The 22284-nt window shown below is 34.8% G+C and overlaps 1 protein-coding gene across 6 annotated transcripts in view; it reads right to left on the bottom strand.

Moving 5' to 3' along the window:
- tweek (transmembrane protein KIAA1109 homolog tweek) overlaps positions 1-22284 on the bottom strand; it is a 262126-nt gene that overhangs the window by 147142 nt on the left and 92700 nt on the right. For all 6 annotated transcript variants that reach the window (XM_081728543.1, XM_081728545.1, XM_081728547.1 and 3 more), the window contains exons 18-24: positions 19016-20087; positions 16588-16761; positions 15020-15122; positions 14275-14460; positions 10558-10678; positions 9813-10068; positions 4412-5319 (exon numbers count right to left, since the gene is read on the bottom strand). In XM_081728543.1, coding sequence (XP_081584669.1) covers positions 4412-5319; positions 9813-10068; positions 10558-10678; positions 14275-14460; positions 15020-15122; positions 16588-16761; positions 19016-20087 — 2820 coding nt within the window. The remainder of the gene's footprint in view (positions 1-4411; positions 5320-9812; positions 10069-10557; positions 10679-14274; positions 14461-15019; positions 15123-16587; positions 16762-19015; positions 20088-22284) is intronic.

Raw genomic sequence — 22284 nt, 5'->3', positions numbered from 1 at the left:
TTTCCAATAAGAGTCCAAGAATATTAAAAATTTGAAAACCGCTATTTACAAAAGTACACTTCTATTCACAAAAGCCTGGATGTTTTCCAGAGAGTAAGTCCAAAAAGTTGAACCTAGATCCTTACGTCCTTCAGATCTCCTTACAAGGAAAATTTATTTTAACTTCACTCTATTATACAGCCACATGCATATTCTTTAATAGAAATAGACCATCTGGACAATGCTGCCAAGTAAACATACAAGTGGCATGTAGAAATCAATCATAAAATACGACAAAAAAGGAGACTAAATTAAAAAAAGAAAAAGAAATACTGGCATACTGCACGATGCCAGATTCAAAGCTGTAGAGGATACAGTGGCAACAGAACAATAACAGTAACAAACGGAGGAAAATCAAAGTCGAGCGTTCTTGGTGTAATGGACAGCGCCATGAATCTGTGTGCCAATCTTCATCTTGGCATGGGTTCGAATTCTCTCTACAAAAAGTTTTTTTTTTTTTTTTTTTTTTTTTTTTTTTTTTTTTTTTTTTTTTTTAAAGAATCTGCATTTTATTGGCAAGGAGCATCTACGTAATATAGTACATTAAAACATACATATTAAACAAAATCTGAATTTCTTTCCCCATTTTCTCTAATATATACTCTTAAACAGAAAGCAATGTGGAAACATGTTCATCCTAAAAACTTAATAGTTAGTGTTTCGTGAATGGGGAATAATCGTAGAAGAAAATAAATGGCAATTAAATTATATCAATACTATCAAAAGTCTCCGTTTTGAGAACGGGAAGAATAACGTGTAATAAGTACAAAACCGGAAATCTTGAATATTGTAGATATTGTCTCCTTTTTTTCCCTTAAGATTCAGAATTTCGAAAGCGCTGAATCATGTATTGTTAACAGTGTACCGAAAAGCATACGCCCAACTTAAACACATCCCCATATTGAGCCATCATCATCATCGTAGGTATTCTGCCATTATTGGCAGGTCACTGAGAGGCTTCTATGCTCCACGGTCTTCTGCTAATCTCTTCGTCTTCTCGTACGATTTTCTGTTTTGATATCATCCATTAATTGTAATCTCCTTCGTCCCCTCCCTCTCTTTCCTGCCACCATATTGTCTAACACATTCCTTTCCCTCTCATTCGTTTTCCGCTCTACCCAGCTAATTCACTTCATTCTTCTCCACACCCACATTTTGAAAGCTTCCAGTCGTGTTTCATCATTTTGAGTACTATCTCATTAAAGAAACAAAAATTTGAATAATTTAGAAGTTTCCACCTTTTCTCTCTTACGAGCAGATTTCTTGAAAACGCTTAACATCTATTCCTTCACTTCTAATTAGAGTTTATGCACCGAATTTCACACCTCCACCTTAAGCAAATCTTTTGATTAGGCATTTTCTGATTGGATATTATACAAATGATCTCCTTTCCACCCTTAGAAACGGAATTTTAGAAATGTGATGACTAAAACACATTTTTCATTACTTTTAATTAAAGATTTATTTACCGAATTTTATAACTGTAAATTAAGCGTATCTTTACATTCAGAACTTCCATAATAAGGAAAATACAGAGAAATTTGGATATAGAAATTATCCTCTTAGGAGCAGAACTTTTTAAGACGCTGAAACATATTTCATTACTTTGTTCCGAAATGTATGTTACATTGTTAAGTTGTTTTCCTGTGATGCGATCACAAACAGCATACAACGTCGTTTCAGTACGGCGAAAACATATAAGATATGTCTGTCTTTCCCCTCTAAACGGAAATTTTCTAAAACGCTGGGATCCATGTGTACCTATTTTTAATAGGGAGTTTATATACCGAACTTTATTGTCCTAATTTGCTTGGGTCGTGAGATATTTTATTTTTCATTTAAATTTTAATCTTCCTTACTCTTCTTACAATAAGCCCTTTAATCGAAGTGGTATGAGAAAAACCTAGCCCAAGGCAGTTCGAAACTAATTTCAAACTAACAGCCTATTTTTCTATGATGCAATCACAAACAACAGACAACGTCGCTTTGAAAGTACCTTAAAAATGTACCAAATTCCCCCACCCCTTTCTTTGCTTACAACAGGAATGTTCAGAAACGTTGGACATGCGTCTGCTTATTTGTAATGGTAGTTTTTGTGGCGAGTTTCGTCTTCCTAACTTGACGGGCTCGTTGGTGCTCAATTTGTCATAAATTTTAACCTCCATACTCCCGTCAAACTGTGTATTATAACAAATATGACGCGACAAAGAAAACTGCTAACCTTTTCGTGACTCTTCGAGGTAGGTTATAACAACATTCAAAACTTCATTTCAAACGGTTCAGTTGTTGTTCCGCTTTCCCATCACAAACCATCCACTTTCAGGTATATAGTAGGTATTAACTAGCGTTTACCCTCGCGTTTACCGTGGATATTTTTAATCTCTTCCCCTCCCTGCGTTCCACTTCTCTTCCAATATTATTTTAGCGCATCTACAGCATGAAATTCCCTAAACCTCGACTTATACGCAGCTTAAGGTGCAAGTCTAACATTTATAAAAATTTCAAAATTCTACACCTATTAGTCACGAAGATCTAGCGAACATCAGAAAACTGTTTAAGTCTCCTCTCATCCCCCTTTTGAATATGCAATTTCCAACGCCTCGCCTAATTTGCAGAACTAGGGTACAAACAGAACAATTATACAAAATTTCAAGATTATACGTCTAATAGTCTCGGAGATCTGGCGAACGAAAAAAAGGCAATTCACAATTCACAGAATCTCGCCTTATTTGAAACCTAATATGCAAGGAGAATATTTATAGAAAATTTCAAGGTTCTACGTCTCATGGTTTCGGAAATTTGGCAAAGGCAGAAAATATTCAAGCCACCCCTTCTTAGAACAAGAATTTCGCAAAATCCCAACCTATCTACAGCCTAGGGTGCAAGAGGAACAAGTCCACAAAATTTCCATGTTCTAGGCTTAGTAGTTTCTGAGATCTGTTAACGAGTGAAGCAGTGAGTCAGTCAAAAGATAGATAGATAGATAAATAAATATAGATATAGATATATGGTGAACCTGAAGGATGTGCACAAATCCTGAAGGTGATTCACGATATCAAAAGAAGAGGAAAAAAATCCTCTTGCATGTTGTCGAATCCCGCTACGTGTACGAGTGACAGGGATGGCATATTGGAATCGAAAATCGAATCCTAACAATTGGAACGGAACAGAAAGATGTGCACATACTTCGGGAGGTGATTCGTGACATCAAAAGAAGACAAAAAAGCCCTCTTGCATGTTGTCGAATTACGTAGCGTGTAAGAGTAACAGGGGTGCCAATTTAGCATCGAAAACCGACCTAAAGGTAAACGTACGGATCTATTTTTTTTTTTTTTTTCGCATAGTCTCTGGAGAACAGTAGATTTCTGTGTACCAGTTACTGTGAATTAAATGTGGTTTAAACACTACTCACATCAATAGATAAATACATCTAGTATGAACTAGGAATATAACCATCTATTACAAATATGCTTACAAATTTTTTGGAAAGACATCTAGCATGAACGAAGAAATATAACCAACTATTATAAATATCTTACAAGATTTTTTATTGTTCTTTACACAGTAAATAAAATAAATGAATGTTCAAATTTACAAAAGACACTTTTACCCATGGGCTGGCAAAGCAGTACGTTATATTAATAATACAAAGTATATTAATTGTAATTACTTCTCAAAAGAAAGTAACTGGGATTTCCATCACTTATATGCTCAACTTTAAAGATGTAACAATTTTAACCATGGTGGTGTACTAGGTTTAATACCAATCGAAATTGTGTGATCAGAAAAATAAAAAGAGATATACAGCTGTCAGACACGGACAGTAATTTCAGTAAATGCATTTGGATCTACTTTAAATATTATAAAAGCACCTGAATCACTTCACTACATTTTGATTTTCATTAACATTAATTTTAGGGGGAAAAAATAAAACGCGTATGTGGAACTGAAATGATATAATTCCAGCCAGAATATCTTTCTTTCACTTTAAGGTACCCCGATTATATCCTTTAGGTAAATGATGATGGAAGAATCGGTAGAATGAGAATGTGGGAAAACACCGAGAAACTCACGGACACGATGCTGTCCACCACAAACTTCCTTGGCCAGGAATCGAACCAAGGACTCCACGTAGAGATAAGCGTTCTATCACTGAGCCATCGTGCCCTCTTTCCAGCCAGAATTTAAATACAAATTAAATTGTAGTATAAAATTGCGTGTAGAATTTTCGAATTAAGCCCTATGTTCAAAATCTATCCAAGATTTGACCAGTTATCTAAGTTCGTGCTACAAATTCATGTCCTTACTGTCAACACAAATTACTACTAAAGTAACAATAAATTTAAAGAAGATAATATAACTGTTAACATACCTTGTATAATCTATTTTCCTTGTAATTGGTGTGCGTGGAGGTGCAGCAAAATTAAACCACACGGTACGAAATTCAATGACGCACGAAGACGTATTTGCATTTTCTGATTTTGCTGGTTCGTTTGTAGATTCTTTCGTTCCATCTCCATCTATCTCATCGACTGAAGGAGCCTTAGCATTTTTGGCGTTATTTTCGGCTACATTTGGACCTCCACCAGCGTTATTTGATTTCTCATTTTCTACTTCTTCTTTCGACTTCATAATATCACCATTACCTCCTTCAAACCCTTTATTATCTCCCTTCTCAAACTGAGATCTCTTCACAATTTTTAAGGATACACCTTCAAGTCCACTCTCAAACATAATAAAACCTAATTTATCTTCATTGCTATCTTCGCTATGATGTGTTCCAGAATGGCGGCCAGCTGCTCCTGTCTTCTCAGCATCTACATCTGGATGAATATAATCCATTCTCAGGGGGGATGGGATTCTGGCACATGTGAACAGTACACGAGAATGCTGCATTGGAATTGCTGTTATTACAGCATCTTTAAGAATCGAGCTTTCATTCCTCAGCCTTCTTAATTGGGCGTGAATTTTTCCTAGTGAAAGCGCCATGACTAGCTCTTCCTGTTGTTTCTCTGAAGTTTCTATGTATACGGGTTCACCTTGTAGCGATTCGGTTTGGAAGGGTTTGGACTTTGATTTCTTTCGTTCACGCGGCATTACCGTTGGCCTGTGGAATGTCTGCACCACTTCCTTTGCTTGCTTACCAGAATAAAATTGTGCTGTCACGCTATCGAAACACACAGCGAACAGTGAAACACAGGTTAGATCTCTAATGTTATCAAGAGCTGAAAAGGAGATGATCTCTTCCACCACCGATGCTTGAAGCAACGTAATGTTAACCTACAAAATTCCAAGAAAGAAAAATATTAATAAATTTTAAATAATAAAAAGTAATAATTCAAAGAACCAGCAGGCATAGGTTTATCTACGATATGTCTATATTTTTCTTTTCTATTTATTAATTTTATTAGTTATTTATTATCCTTCTTTTTCGGTATCAGATGGCAATTCAAATCTGGTGCTTCCTGGATTGCTTCTCTCAGTCTTCTGGATTCTACTCCGAAAATATTTTACCGCCAATCCTGTAGCACACTGTACACGTAATGTACATTCTTGTTCAAAAAAGTCCTGAGCACCCAACTCTCTTTTAGAAGCCCTGTACTTTTACCTTCATTTGTAATTAAATAAAAAAAAAATGTGTATTTCTAAAATCTATATTTAGATCCAAAATATTAGCATTTCCTATGTATGGTTGTTAGAATATGGTCTTCTAAAGCAAGGTGGGTGACCAAGAATTTTTGAATAAGACTGTACATTTATTTCTCCTTGCAAGTACACAAAATATAGAATTGTAATACACAAAAGAAAAATAAATTCTGTTTTATAAGTTTTTCGAATTACAAAATTTCATTTTCATATTAGCTTTATCGCAATTTTGTAAACTATTAGAGTAACAAAGCGCCGCAAAATATATCATTACCTCCATTACTACAGTGGCTTACTGCAATGGCAGAACGACATACGATATGGAAGTAATTTTCAAAGGCGAAAGGACAAGGATATAAGTTAAACGGGGTAAGCATGCGTTCTATGATGAGTTTAAGTAAGTACACTAAGATAAACTAACTTGTCCTATAGAATCCTCAAGTTCAACACCGCAGAAACAAAAAGCTTACCATTGGATCCTATTCTATGTCAATCTAATCCAGTCAGGATTATTACCTATTTCCCTCAAGAGCTTACGTTATTTATTATTCTCTACTATCTCGACATACTCAAAGAATTTCTTCTACGGACTTTCCAATTAACACCACGCATTCGTTATGTATATCATGTGAGACATATCTGAACTATATATTAGACGCCTCCATCTAATTACTCGCAATTTGTCTGCACATTGTGGAATGTCGCATCGTTTAACCTTACGCCATTGTCTCATCTGTTCGTCCAATTTTACACAATATTTTCTGAAAACTGTTTCTCGAGCACTATTATCTTGTTAGTTGGTTGATTTGGAGATCAACATTTCGTTCAATACCGAGGATATATGAGACGTAGATCTGCAACTTAACGTGGGGTCCGAACCAGATGAGCTCCCACCGAGAACTGAAGCCGGGTCTCCTGCGCCGAAGGCGCGTACGCTGACCATATAATCACAAGGGTTACTATCGGTTTGTGTTTATCCCTGAAGGTCAGAACGAACTTTCGCGCCCCTTCACTGCAACATGTGGAATTATGTTTTATACATTTTCATTCTAAAAACTTTCGACAGCAGTCGTGAAAATAAAAGATTTTTCATAGTGTACTACTCCTGCCATAATGTACTATCACCTTTCTCGCTACTCGTTCTCATTTGTTAAAATTACTCATACACTTTCACTGTCTTAGCTTAATATTATTAATTACAATGTTTCCATTCATTTCTTAGTATGGTTTCGATATATCACACTGTACAGTTAAATCAATTAATATTGTACTCCTATTACGCTTACTGAATACTTATTTAGTGTTTTCCAAATAATATATCATACTTAAAAATACTTAATTATAAAATAATGTTGTAACAATATCGTATTTAGCTTTCCCACATTCACACTTATGCTATGTTATGTTATTGCTGTGTTAACACAAACTTAACACGCTAATACATATTTCATTCATTACACCACGGTCGACTTAGAAAAAGTTGCATGCAATATACGCATGCTTTGAAGACCACAGGAAAGTTTTATACATATTGTTTAGCAAATCTTTAAAATCGTCTATACTGTGATTTGTGTTTTGAGCAAGTTATTTCGGGTTTTCAATGGCGAGGTACTTCCTTTGTTGACACTGACCATTCGAGAAACACTAAGACATTTCAGAATTCACTTTTTATATTTCGAAGATGATAAACCACGTGTTTCTTAATTATGTAAACATTATTCTAATATACACGAATTTTACAATATGTCATTTCGCGTGACCGAACTACAGAGGTGAATTTAACATTAGAAGCACAAGCACTAGATTAAAGTTACTGGAGAGCGCCCAGGTTCTAAAACAAATAGGTGTTTTAATTTGCAGAGAAATGAATTTTGTACACTCATGTCCAAAATTATTGTCGCATATCTATAACTGCCTTCTTCTAAGAATATAATTTGATAATGATTTTGCAGGGTACGTTCAATACTGATACTATGTGTATAATCGGGAAATGTATATGTGTGGTAAGTTTCATAGGAAAATAATTATAAATACGAAAATTAGGAGTAAAACAAAATGTTGCTAAATGGACAAGAAAGTTTCATTTTCGTTTTATTGTTCTTATTTACTGCTCTTTTGACATAAAATTTGCCACATACATGTCTTTGCCGATTATACACATACTAACATTATAAGAAATACCGGTCGAATTCGTTATCAAATTATATTCCTACAACAACATATTTATAGATATGCGACAATAATTTTGGACATGAGTGTACATCTTATTAAGAATAGCAAATGCCATAAGAATGGGACTCAGCTAGGTAGGCGGTCAAGCTGAGAAATTTTTTGTATATTTTCCTTCCTACGTTCATTTCTTCACCGATTTGTTTACAGGCTGCTGACCTATTTTGTTTATTAAGACAACATTCAAAATCTTCGATTATTTCGTCTATTTATGGTTTAACGATCCCTATAACACGCTGGAAGTAAAGACATTTCTCGACAATTTCTGAACACAGTTTTACTTCCCTTCCAGTTTTACTTTCTGTAATTTTAATTACATTTAAATTTCCTTTTTAATCATTTAAATGAAATTAATTAGTCTATATATTTATTTGTTTAAGAAAGTCCGCTCGTAAGCAATTCTACTTGAATAGAATCAGCTCCCGGAGCTCTGTTAGTTTTTACTTTTTAATAGATGTATCATCCAGTGAAGATTTCGGATTTCCCTCGGGAAGACCTTCATTACATAGGAAATGAAAGCAGTACTCCGAAAATATTGGTAACCTACGTTAAGCATGATCGATGATATGCCCAGGGTGGATTTCTGAGCTCCGCGGGAGAACTTCTCATCCGTCAATTCCCTGAAATCATGTTTTCACCTCTGTAAGAAATGATCCTTTAATTTTATGTTCTACCGTTTGCATTTCACTAGCCTTTCCTCAACTTTCTGCGTATATATTTAAGAGTTATCGAAGTACTGATTTTCACCTATCTAAACATTATACGAATCCCTAATATTCTTCTTTTTACGTGGACAATAAGAGTAGCTTTACGTTTAAGGTAGCTGCACACTTAGATGTATACACTAACAGCATTTTGAAGTCGTTGTAATTTCACCTGCTTTCTTCATTCCTTCAGTTCTTCAAAGTTTTCTCTAACTACGGTTTACATTTTTCTACCTTCCATATTCTATATTCTCTTCTGTTGATTTTTTCACAGTTTCCCATAGAGGCATTCCCACTTTTCGTCCAGATCCCCTTCAGTCCTATTATTAACGTCTCTTTTATCATCCACTACCTATCGTGTAACTTCGAATTTATTGCAAAGAAAATTCTGATATTGTTTCTGGACATTCAGATCCCTTAGTTTTAATTTACGAGACGCGTCAAATTTTTCAGCGATTAGGAGCATACACGTTTTTCTCTATTATTAAAGGTTTCTGACCTGTCTTCGCAATCGTAAAATTGTAATACAAGTTATCATTTTCTCTCCTGTACGAAAGTACACTTACGATGCTTGTACGCCGCAGCTGAACTACCAGAAGGTGATCAATATAATTCCAAGCAAGTCAACGTATATTTGTGAATATTTTTGTGCTTAAAGTACGCGGACTTAACTACACATTAAATTCCCGAATGATGAAAAGCTAACCAGTCTTATCCCAATGTCACTGCTTTGTTTGTGTACATTTTCTTACCAATTATGGTCACAATACCTATTTTTTTCCTCTTCCTATTTTACGCATCTAAGTTGGTCAGTAGGATCATTTAACGTGGCCTGAAGGATGATATTCAGGTCCATTCGACTTCCGCCATTTGTGAAATGTTCGATAGTGTCATATAGGACTGCGCATGGTTCAGCAATTTGATAATGTCTTTCGTTCGTGTCTTCTCATACACAATCACACATTATTACATTTTATTTATTTATTTATTACTTTTTCCCTTGTTTTATTTATGTAACCTTATATTATGCTGCATGCATCAAGAAGTAGTAAATAATATAATCATTTTCCATAAAATATTGGCTACTGATTCGCGATTTTATATAGAAATATACAAAACTACATGTTGGATCACTTCAACACAATGAAACTGAACAAAATCAACACACAACAAAACCAAATTTTGCTTTCTTACCTTGGGTAAAATAACAGTCCCTTGAGTCTGTGTAAAAATGCTTTCTTCATAAACACTAGAATGAAGTGTCAAGTGACCATCAGGAGCCCTTTCGGCTGTACTTCTCTTGCTAGATTGCAATTGACTTAAATATGAGGATCGTTCCTTCTTCAAAATATTCGCTTCTTCCACACGATTTATACATTCTGAGTGCAGATGGTTTAGAACGGTTAAAGGATGTAGAGATGACAGGACCGGAGTCACAGCATCAATGAATCTGTCAATCATATAAAATGGAGTGAACCTAACTTCTTATTGTGTCAATTTCGATACATTCTAAATTTCATGAATGTGAGAGCTAGTGACGGATATACAAGGACGTTACAAGTTCAAACTACCTCATACATTCGTAATCAGCTCTCAAAAACTTAAATCAATTCTTTAATTACTTTTTACACATTTTCTTTTGAAAATTATTTTCCAATTTCATTATTATTGCATTTATTTGTTTATTTATCATACTTGCCAACCAGTTTGAGATGATTAGAAAAAAGTTTAATCTACCTATCTTTACATCAGTAAGCATTTCACAATTAATAATGTAAGGATAATGTAAATTAGTTCTTAAATTAATGTAAAAAAAGAGAAGAAAAAGTATTAATACATTATATTGGTCAATCTCATGCACTAATAAAGCGTTTTTTATTAAAGCCAAGTTGAATTACATTTATTTATTTCGAAAGGAACTGCACTTCGAATTACTAACCTCTGTAGTGATTCAAGTACCAAAGGAGTAAGCATTATGTCCATGTCATTTTTCAGTTTCACTATCACTGTAGTCCTTGTTCCATTCTCACTATGTCCAGCTAACAGTTCGTCCTCACAGCCTGCAACAAACAAAGCTGAATAACAAGACAAGAAACAGAAGAAACGTTGGATTCATACGTAATACTCAATATTTAACATACTTGTTTAATAAACACTTATTAGACAACTGCGTTCGTACTTTCTCGTACGTTCGAATTCTCCTTTGGCATCACTTTAAAACTAACAATCTCTCAAAGTGGAAGAGCAAAACAAAACATGTTCACGATAGCAAGCTGTTAGCATTAGTTAGTTTAGTAATTAGTTTAGTTTCCAAAGTCATAGGGAAACATGATTCACTAAGCAATTTAACATGAAAGTCAATTTATTTGTGCTCCTTCCATAATTAGGGACATTGTATGGTCAGACCTACTTTTATTAATGTCAAAAGGAGAGAAATAACATTTTACATCAATTACACTTGTTCTAATGGGGCGTTTACACTTAGTCGATTTGCGTTCGATTCAGTTGAATTGACGTCACTTTCAACTTAATCGACCGTGTAAACGGAACTTCAACTTAATCGCTTGTTGATCGAAGGCGACTAATCGACTGGCAACTGAATTGAAAGACGTTCAATTTTCTGTGTTGAAATAATTGAACACATCCATCGATCTGATTCGGCCTATTTGCTTCGATTTAGTGGCAAATGCAGCGAGTCGATTTAGTCGTGCGACTAAATCGACCAAGTGTAAACGCCCCATAAAGCCTCATTCTCATTTGTAACAGTATAAATGGAAATCATGGACTATTTGCACAAATTTTTTTTTTTTTTTTTTTTTTTTTTTTTTTACATATTAAATTATATTTTAGGTGTTATAAATACATTCGTGTTTTTATTTTAATTTCATCATTTTGTTTGTTCTTACACAAACTTCAGTGTAATTTTGTTTTAGAATTTTGATACATGTTAGAGAGCTCACAGGATACAGAAATGTATTCCTACCTGAATGTCTTACTGTCCTATACGCTAATGTTCGTCGATGTTTTCATTCCATGAAGTCAATAATCTCAGAAAGTCCTTTTCAAATACAATGCACAAACCGCAGGGAACGATTCTACATATGGGAGATATTCTGCAAATTTCTGTGACAATATCGCTTTCGAATGCTGCTACTTGATACGTTATATCTTTAAAGCAAAGAATTGCTTACGCAATATTCCGACATCATACTGCAGTTTCTTGTCGATATTATATACTGTATGCTCTACTCTGGCAAACCTCGACTATGACAAAATTTAAGTTATTAATGAGATTACAAAGAACTGGAGCATAACATCACTAAAACTCTGTTCTACATCAGAAAGTGTATAGAAAATGTAAAATAACAAAAGTTTGAAAAAAGATGGAGATATGAAATTACTACATTAGGTTCCACAAACAAGATTAGATCTATCATTGTTAAAATAAATAGGAAATATGTAAATATTATAAATTTCATTGTTATCAGGGTTGTATTCGTAAAAAATTAGAATACAGAAAATATAATTATAAGTAAGAAATGCAAATGAACTTCTCGTTAAATTATAAAGTATATATGACTCGTAAAATAGACCAACCACATAGTAACATTTAACAAATAAATCTCAATAGTATTACTCGTAATCAAATCCGTGATCTTGGCCACGGAGTAAGTGATCTCCTACTGTCAAGTGGCCTCATTGAGGTGTACTGTGTTTATGATCCTCTCTCATCTTCTGAATTCAATTCGGTTCTCGATGCATTCCCACGCCCTCACACTTCTATTCAGATTGACCCTGCTCTCCTTCATCCCCATTCTGCAACTCCAATGTGATTCTTACCCTCCAGGTTCACGAATACGAGGCAAGCGGGTTGTCTTCAGGAACTAGTCATCTATGCTCTAGAGGTTACAAAAGATAGAATCCTAGTTCATGTTTCTTCTGTGGTCAGCAAAGGAATGGTAAAATGCGAAAGATTTATACTTACGGTGTGATATGAGATCTTGTCATATTCTTTTTTCTTAGTTACATTTGGTGATTGTTGAGATAATAACTGGAATCAAAGCCTACTCCATACTTGCCCCATCTCTTTTTAATTGATCAGGATGTGGGTGACCAAAGAAATCTTTGAGTTTTACGTCCCACGATTATGCTGGTTAGGCTAAAGGAAATGGTGAAGATGAGAAATTAATGAAATGATGGAATGAAGAAAGTGGGAGGAAACGAGAGAACCACGAGAAAACCCACAAGCACGGTGTTTGTCTACTACAAAGTCCACTCGGCGAGCTGGGATCGAACCAGGCACCCCAAGCGCCAAAGGTGAACGCTCTACTACTGAGCCACTGCGCCCCCTATGGATGACCACAGAATATAATAAGAATGCTAAAACAGGAATGACTTTTATATACTAAATTAAGTACTTAAACGTCCACTCCTTTACCTTTTTCAATCAGCTGCGAATGATTATCTGACAAATAAACCTCTACACAAAATTAACTCTCTATATATGGTATTATGATTTTCAGAAAAAATGATCTTCAGTGCACTTAATAGACGGTGATTGTGTAAAATCGGTGGCCTCTCTGATTTCCGAAGAGGACAAATTATTGACGCTTGATAAAAAGTAACACGCGCATTGGGTGTGTCGCGAGGAAGAGCATTCAAGATGACAAACGTCAACAAAACTCACAGCAAAAACACATCAGCGAAGAGGAATGTTGGTCGAAAGAAAACCCTCATTGGCAGATCCCGCCAAGCATTAAAGCAGATTAACACTCAGAACAGTCATACAACAGTGGTGCAAGTGGTGGGGGAATTCAAGCAGCGCCTTTCAAAGCCAGTGTCGACAATTACAATCCACCGCGAATTGCATGACATGGACATACGGGTTTAGGTTGCATAGGCGAAACCTCTGATAACGTGCCATCACACTTCACGATGTTAATGGTGCCGTGAACGTGTGACATGGACCGCTCATGACTGGAAACATGTGATATGGTCGCATGAATAATCGATCATTTTATTTCAAATTACGGGTCGTGTTTGTGTGCAGCGGACACCCAAAGAAAAAGTATGAACTGCAATGTATCCGCCCAAGTGTAAAACATGACGCCGACTTTGTGATGCTGTGGGTCTAAATATCCTTGTTTTCAATAGGTCTTGTGCTGACACTTATCGGCCACGTTGTTGTCTGTGATTATTTTCCATTTTTGAGTACCATGTGAATTAGACAGTCCAGGATATTCTTTTCGGGCAATGACGACATATTCTAGGATGATAATAAGGCTATTGACATAGCTGGACACGTTAGCTGCTGCAGTGTGGTTTGAGGAACATCGGGATGAAGTTGGATACTTACTTTGGCCTGTGAAGGTCTCTGGTCTGTTTTAGAAGCACGAATCCGGTATGGATTTCTGATCCATCCTTTCTCACGGAACTGCGTGATGTACTGCACGCGGAATGGTGTAATAATCCATTTGCTACAATCCACGACCTCTGTAACTCTATTCCACGTTGCATCGGAATTGTTCTGAGGGTGAAAGGTAGTCCAACGCCATATTAATCTGGTAAATTGGACTTTTTAAGATGTTTCTATTATTCTAATAACCATCTATACCATGCACGATCATGAAACGTATAAATAGGCTCAAATACCTACCAGAATCGTCATTTCCTGTATACTCTGAACCCAAGAATTTTGAAGGATCCCAAGCATATGGATGCGTCGGAGTTTTATTTGAAGGCGGTGGAGTTGCTCCGCCGAACAAATCGCCTGCTCTTCCTACCATTCTTAGTGAGGTAAAACCTTCCGTCACAATTTCAAATCGAGGCGTATATTTTGCTCCTAAAGAAAATATAACCATAATTTAATATATTTGCAATAATAATAATAATAATAATAATAATAATAATAATAATAATAATAATAATAATAATAATAATAATAATAATAATAATAATAATAATAATAATATTATTATTATTATTATTATTATTATTATTATTATTATTATTATTATTATTATTATTATTATTATTATTATTATTATTATTATTATTATTATTATTATTATAAGTTCTAAATTAATGTGTCTGCAAGAAAACTTCAGAAGTAAAGAACAAAATCATTGACACACAAATAAACAATACGCACCAGAATAAGGTAAAGCAATCTTTACTTATATAATATTACACAAATTATTTGGTTTTAATACAAAATCAATGTATGAAAAAATGCTGGAAAAATACAAGACTAATTACTTGATTTGCAGGAAAAGAACACGAGATTCAATATCCTGCTAGTATAGTGATCTGTTTTTCGAACACTAAGCAAATAGTACCTAACTTTTCAAAGCGCCGATAAGGTAATATAGATATTATGATATATACGGTGCGAAACTTACCGACATAAACAAGCTTTCCATCATCATTTCGTTGAAACAAAGGAACTGTGAAAGCATCACAACCTGAAGGAAGTGACGACTGTGTCCAGTTGTTGCACCGTATCTGCGGAAAAATAAAATTGCAATATACTTATATTAGTCTTACGAACACACTAAAACAATGGCTATTTTCTCTTAGTGAATATACGTGGTTTTTCATGCAATTCTGTTCTTGTTAACAAATATACTTTTAATTTCTCCAAACTTGAATATAATATATGTTCGATATTGCAACACGGTTCATGAAGTTAATTTAAATAAAATGGTTTATAAACACTGGATATTTTGGTATTGTAAGACTCCTTTGTGCTATATGGTTAGCATACGCCCCTGCATCCTAGTTCGATTTCCGCTGAGAGTTCATGCATTTCAGCTATCACAGTAAACTGTTTTCATAGAGACTAGGTGCTGAAATAGGACTTTAAACTGCACACCGATACCAATTAAGTAACAAGTCGTGACCACAGTTAAAGTGAAGAAGAGAAAAAAATAAAATACGGTTATACACGAACGAAAACTATATGTTGCGAATGCCGGTCACAACATTACAACGATTTTGATGAGTCACTCCAACGTTTTACTCTAGAGAAACTTAGAAAAAAAGCAGGATTTTGGGGAGTAGTTGCCTTCCATAACCTGCAGTGATGCACTATTGCGGAAAACTACATTAAATAAATCCCAAGTATAATTCAGTAACTTTAAAATGTGCAAGTATATCTAGTGCTGCCATACATTATGTCCCTACTTCTACAAGCCTCTGTATTAGTTTCAGGTGGTGTTGAGTTGGTACACCTACCCCAAGGACATGATTCAAGACGATACAAAGCACACCCTTTGAGTGGCAGCAGCTAGATATTGAAGATCGAGTGAGGAGTCAAAGAGAACTGTCTCCTGTAATTGCGCTATACAAATGTAATAAGAATCAATGGAGGTTTGGAAGCCCTTATAACCGTTACAAATTATTTGCCACATTAACCGATACAATGAGATGTAATCTATAGCTGATAAAGCAAGAACAAGTCGACCTTGTGGAACAAGGATACAAGCAGCTACTAACGCCGCTGATCGAAGAAATTCGTCGGTAGGAGAGTATTGAAATTTAAACGTATTACGCTGGTTTGGACTTCATCTTAAAGTGCAGATCCACGTTTTATGTAATCTCGGTGCTGAAAAGGGACGGTAAACTTGCTTACAGAACGTACCATAAAGCATCGAAATAGATTTCACTACTTGTCACCTCCATTCTTAAATTTATTTATATTTGAAGTTAAAAAGGATAAAAAGAAGAAGTAATGTACAATTCTCTCAAAAGTAATGAATTTTAAAAAGTAGTATTTAGGTATAATATTCTGCCTTATGGTTATTTTCCGATTCAGCACTAAGATTTTACTTCTAGCCCGCTAGTTTGCAAGCCCAAAGACTACGGGTTTTTTACTGCTAATTTTAAAAAGGAATACTAAAACATGCCTAGACTGTCAAACAATGAAGATAAAATTATATTAACTTTAAGCTCAACATGTTTTACTTACCTGAGATAAGTGACAAACGTAGCTAGACATAAGTAAAGGAGAGTCAATGATTGGTTTATTCACTTGCATATGAAGATTAACTAAAGTCATGTCCTCTTGAGATGAAACAGCAGATATAAACGATGTGCTAGATATAGACTGAGTATCTGATGAATCCAATAAGCTGTCTTGGCCCTACAAAACAACACCCCATGAAATGTTTTAACTTCTATTAACATATTGCAATAAAACCCACTTATACAAGACAAACGGAAATCAAGGACGTTTATATAAACTAAAAAGTTATCTTTCATTACTGGAAATTTATCTCTTCCCTAAAGACTAAATTTCAAGGTGTCCTTGCATTCAGAATATTGATGAATCTCATATTCTATATGTAATACTTAGGTGTTGAATAATTCTCAATTTGGTAAAGTTTTAATCATGAATACACTAACGTAGTTACTTTTATAAAGTTTATTATTAATAGTCAAAAACTCCAGTATATCCTGTAACATTAATCACGTTATGACGCATTTCTTTACACATCGTAATTCTTTTCAGTTTTATTTAAGTTTACTAACATTCCTCAATGTATTCCCCCCCCCCCAAAAAAAAAAAAATCCGTTGACACCTCGAATGCATCGGTTTATAAAGCTTATACAGCAAGCTAATGACAGTTCATTTTTTAATAACAACTATGTAAAAATTCAGGTTGCTGCATATTTGAACTTACTTTGATTTTATTTAAGTGCAAGTGGTCTCAGTTGTTAAAAAATGAAATGTTCAGATATATACAGGGTGTTTGAAAAAGAACTCCCTAGTTTTAAGTATAAATTTAATTGGGAAATGAATGAAAACTTACATCAATGAGTACATATCATGAAAGAGAATTCCTTCAAGTTTTGTTTAATGTTGGTAGACTTCAACGTGGGATCCATTTGTAGCCCTGCACACGTCGAGACGATATTCCACTTCTCGCCACGTATTCACCAACATTTTAGGTGTAACTGTCCCAACCGCCGCGACGATTCTTTCCCGTAAATGATTGATATCTCTGATCTTTTCACTGCATTTTTTATGTGGCCCAAAAACAAAAAGTCCAGTAGGGTTAGGTCTGGGCTTCGTGGTGGTGCTCTGCACTGCACGCCTGCCTGAACTGAACTGAGAAAACAGGGAAATAAAAAACACTGGTGCCATCTCAAGGTCAAGCAGACCTGCCAACTACAGGGGAGCCAAACTTGGAGAGTTGATGAATCAAACATCACAAACTAGAATAGTGTATGTCACTTTGTATAGATTCTAGGACACATTAAAACTAGGGAGTTCTTTTTCAAACACACTGTATATATCAAGAGAAAATAGCCACATAAGAAGGACCACTGAGAAGTGACAGCATACTGACATGCTCATTATGAAATGTTCCAGTCTGAAGTTATAATGACTTACGTACGTGTCTTCATTTATTATTTTGCTAAAATTATTTTTCTGTACAGAAGAAGCCGTAACATTGTGAATAGAATGGATTGAATGAAATATCGGACACGTCGATAAATTATTTAAGATTTCGATGAAGGGAGTAGCTGCTTTCGAAATATAGCTGTTCTTCAATTATTACTTTTTACAGGTGAGTTTTGCTTTTATTTGCATTCAATGCAAATATATCTCATTGTTTTAAAAAAGGCAAATAATGCACATCATTTACTCATTATAAATATTGTTCTGTGCACAATTTTCCAATTCTCAGCAGATGGAAAAAAAAAGTCATACCTATTTCATTTTGACCTTAAGTGCAGAATTCATACTTTTTCCCCGAACTAGAAAAAAAAATTAAAAAGCGATTCAAGAAGTAATCCGGAAAATACTGTCTACATGAATAAACAAGCAATGGGTTTGCGAAGTAGTCCAGAAAATAATACCTCTTGATGCACTATACAGATAATAATATTTGTTCTTTTAATATATCTTCTGTACTTCAATTCGAAAATTCAATTCGAAAATGACTGTATCTATGAACTGAAGTTGTATTTCAATTTCCCATATATAAAATCTTTCATATAATGTATTTATGGTCTATTCCCCTACGAACTGTCAGTGGAATTAAGCATTTTATTAGTCTCCTTAGTATTACATTTCTTTCTCAAATTTACCTTACAGTTTTCTTGCAGCAGTACGCATATATGAATCATATAAAAGTTCCAGCGCATTCAATTTATGACACTTATATCTCTTAATAAATATCGATTGCGTACCAATTTTTACTCTATTTTCTGCAATCAATCATTACTATAATTCGAATCGTTCCTCTCTGACTTATCATTACCTCGCCATTACCACTCAAACATAATTCAAATCACAATTTTCTTACAGACAGTAGTTCCGAATATAAATGAATACACTATTTAATTAATATGTTAAACATTATAATAACTATAAAACATGAAATTACCTGGACTTCAGAAGCTGGATCATGTAACAGAGGCGGACTAGGTGGAGGACTGTCATATTCTTTGACACCACTAAAACTAGAGGTAGCACCAATATGCACTTTCCTGGATTCACGACTATCTAATTTACTAGCTCTATGCTCAGGAGTATGGATTTCATGGTCACTTGAATGACTAGAGAGTCTTTGTTTGATTGCAGTTTCCGAAGCTATGCTCATTTCACTTGCAAATCTCCGTGTTTCTTCTTTTGGAGGAAGCACAGGCTGACTTGTTTTCACACTTGACCAAGATATAGTATCCGCTTGAACATTAGGTAACACAACCTCTTCGTCAGCTGAATAAAAAGCTTCTGAATGATTTTCACTACTCATCGAAACCGTTCTTTGCACCTCTTTTGGAATGTGATCTTCTGGAATATACGTACTTAAAGAATGATGAGACTCGGACCCATCAACCACTGTTTGCACTTGACTTTCTCGAATCTTCGTTCCGATTGGCGGTGAAGGGCATTCTTTCCCGGCTGTAGCAAAGTAATCTACAGACAATTTTGAGTCGGAACAACTACTTTTTGGTTGTTCATTTTCAGGAACATTCAAAATTGATTTACTTCTTTCAGTATTTAACTTAGAGTCACTATCTAGTTTTGGAAGTAATGTAGGACTATCTAAGAGACGCGCATATGGTACATCGCCATTCGGTCTTACTCCCATAGAAGTACACGAAAACCTTCTGGCCAAAGCTAATTTTTCTAAATGGATGTTTGATATTGGGCTTGGGGAGCACGTTATTCTCGAACTGCTTCCACCATCTGAGCTCTCCTTGGTATCGGTCATGGATTGTGATCTCTCGCAAGGTCTTTCAATGGAACCCTCTGACTGCTGCGTTCCTTGAGGTACCTTGAGACTCACATCTCTTGCTAAACCAGCTCTTTCCCGCGATAGAGAAACACTCTCCCAACTCATTGGTTCTTGTAAAGAAATATCCTGTGAACCATATGGTGGTGTATGGAAAACTAAATGACCTTCATGAAGTATACTTTGTCCAAAGCCAGGGTCCTTTCCGGGTTCATTAATTCTGAAAGGAGAACAGATTTTGTGTGACTAAAGGACCCCAGATAAACAAATTATTTTAAATCTTTCTGACTACACTATAACAAATTGAAAGTAAAATAATTTCAGGTCATATTTAGGCTGGCCATTTAATTTATTTTTATTTTGTCATTATAAGGTAAATGTCGAGGCAGATCTTATATGGGACGCATGGCTAATTCCTTGCCCAAAATTTTAATTGAAATTTATCTCAGTAAAAAACTCATATTTCAATAATAACAAGCTAACGAAATAAAGCTAGTTCTAACCTAAATACCGATTCCGGAGAAAAAAAAAACTTATACTTAGATAGTACAAATACTGTCACTTTTAACTGAATACAAAACACTTTAGTCAGTCACCGTAACTTTTTCAGTAAGTTACGCCTACTTTAGCTCTTAAATACAGTGAAACGCTTTATTTCATTGTAAAACAGTACAATTAATACAAAAATAGCATAAAATAAGAAATACAAACAATAACATAAAATAAGAATTGTATGCATTGTTACGATCCCAAATCTGTTCTTTCTAATTATATTTTCTTGGATAGAAACTTCCATACTAATTTATCAATAACAGTACAATGATTCCTATCTTAAATTAATAACTCTCTCTTATTTTCATAAATAATTTTTGAAATGGAAATATTTTACTATTACTAGTATATTTTTGTCTTCAAGTTATAGTCCTAGAGAATGAACAGGCAACTTAAATACATAAATCAAAGTAAAAAATAAAAAAATAAATAAATAATTAAACGAAGAAGAATATTTACACAAATATTTCATTAACATTTTCTTTTAATAACGTTATAACTTTCATCTGTTTAAAAAATAATTTTTCCTTCGTTATTTCCCAATTTTCACACGGAACATGCCAGAATCAAAGAATATCGAGGGATGCTAAATACAATGATTCCTTAGTATCGACTATCTACTAATTTGAGGCAGAACAATCATCATACACAATCTTAAGTAATGAAAACTCACCTTTAAGAGAACGGTAAACAATTAAAACTTAACCTCGTCTGAACTGCAAAATCGGCATCAAATACGGATTTAGTAATTCCGATAGGAATTAAATTCAAGTCGTCAATGTATACGCTAAAATTGTTGCCTTTATGAATATTGGAAAATAAAATATTCTGGCAAGTAGCACGAGAAAAATATTTTAAAACAGATTAAACTTACAACGTGCTGAGTGTCAAATTACTCTTCGTTTAGTTGTTGAATGTATACTTATGTTTTCTCTACTTTTATTAACATTTAAGTTACTATATATATCATCATCATCATAGGTATTCTGCCTTTATTGGCAGGTCACTTGCTGCAGCTGAGAAGCTTCCATGCTCCACGGTCCTCCGCTAACCTTTTCGTCTTCGCGTATGATCTTTCTGTTTTAATATCATCCATTAATTGTAGTCTCTTTCGCCCCCTCCCTCTCTTTCCCGCCACCATACCCTCTAGGACGTCCCTCATGATACAATCTCTTCTTAGGCAATGTCCCAACCAGTTTCTCTTCCTCTTCCTAATAATATCTAAAAGTGTTCTTTTCTCACCCACCATTTCTAACACTCTCTCATTCGTTTTCCGCTCGACCCAACTAATTCTTTCCATTCTTCTCCACACCCACATTTCGAAGGCTTCCAGTCGATTTTCGTCACCTTTACGTAATGTCCACGTTTCCGCCCCATACAATACAACACTCCACACGAAGCATTTTATGAGTCTTTTTCTCAACTCTTTGTTCAAGGTCCCACCAAACAGACTTTTCTTTCTCTTAAAGGCTTCTTTCGCCATTCCTATCCTTGCTTTTATTTCACGTTCGCATTTCATGTCATTACTAAGAATACTACCCAGGTATCGAAAACTATTCACTTGTTCTATTTTCTCCCCCCTACTTTTAAATTTGACACAGACCCCTTCGTTCCAATCACTATGGCTTTTGTCTTTCTAACATTTATCTTCATCCCATATTCCTCAAAGCCCTTTCTCATTTTTTCTAACATTTTATTGATTTTCTTTTCAGATTCCGCAACAAGCGCCATATCGTCTGCAAATCTTATACATCTAATCATTCTACCTCCTACCGAAATACCATCATCATCATGTAGGCTCTTTTTCACTATTTCTTCTAGATAGACATTAAATAGTGTTGGCGAGAGGCAGCATCCTTGTCGAA

This window comes from Thermobia domestica, chromosome 10 (assembly GCF_964235325.1).
Source record: "Thermobia domestica chromosome 10, izTheDome1.hap1.1, whole genome shotgun sequence".
NCBI lineage: Eukaryota > Metazoa > Arthropoda > Insecta > Zygentoma > Lepismatidae > Thermobia > Thermobia domestica.
This window is presented reverse-complemented; position numbering and strand designations above follow the sequence as displayed.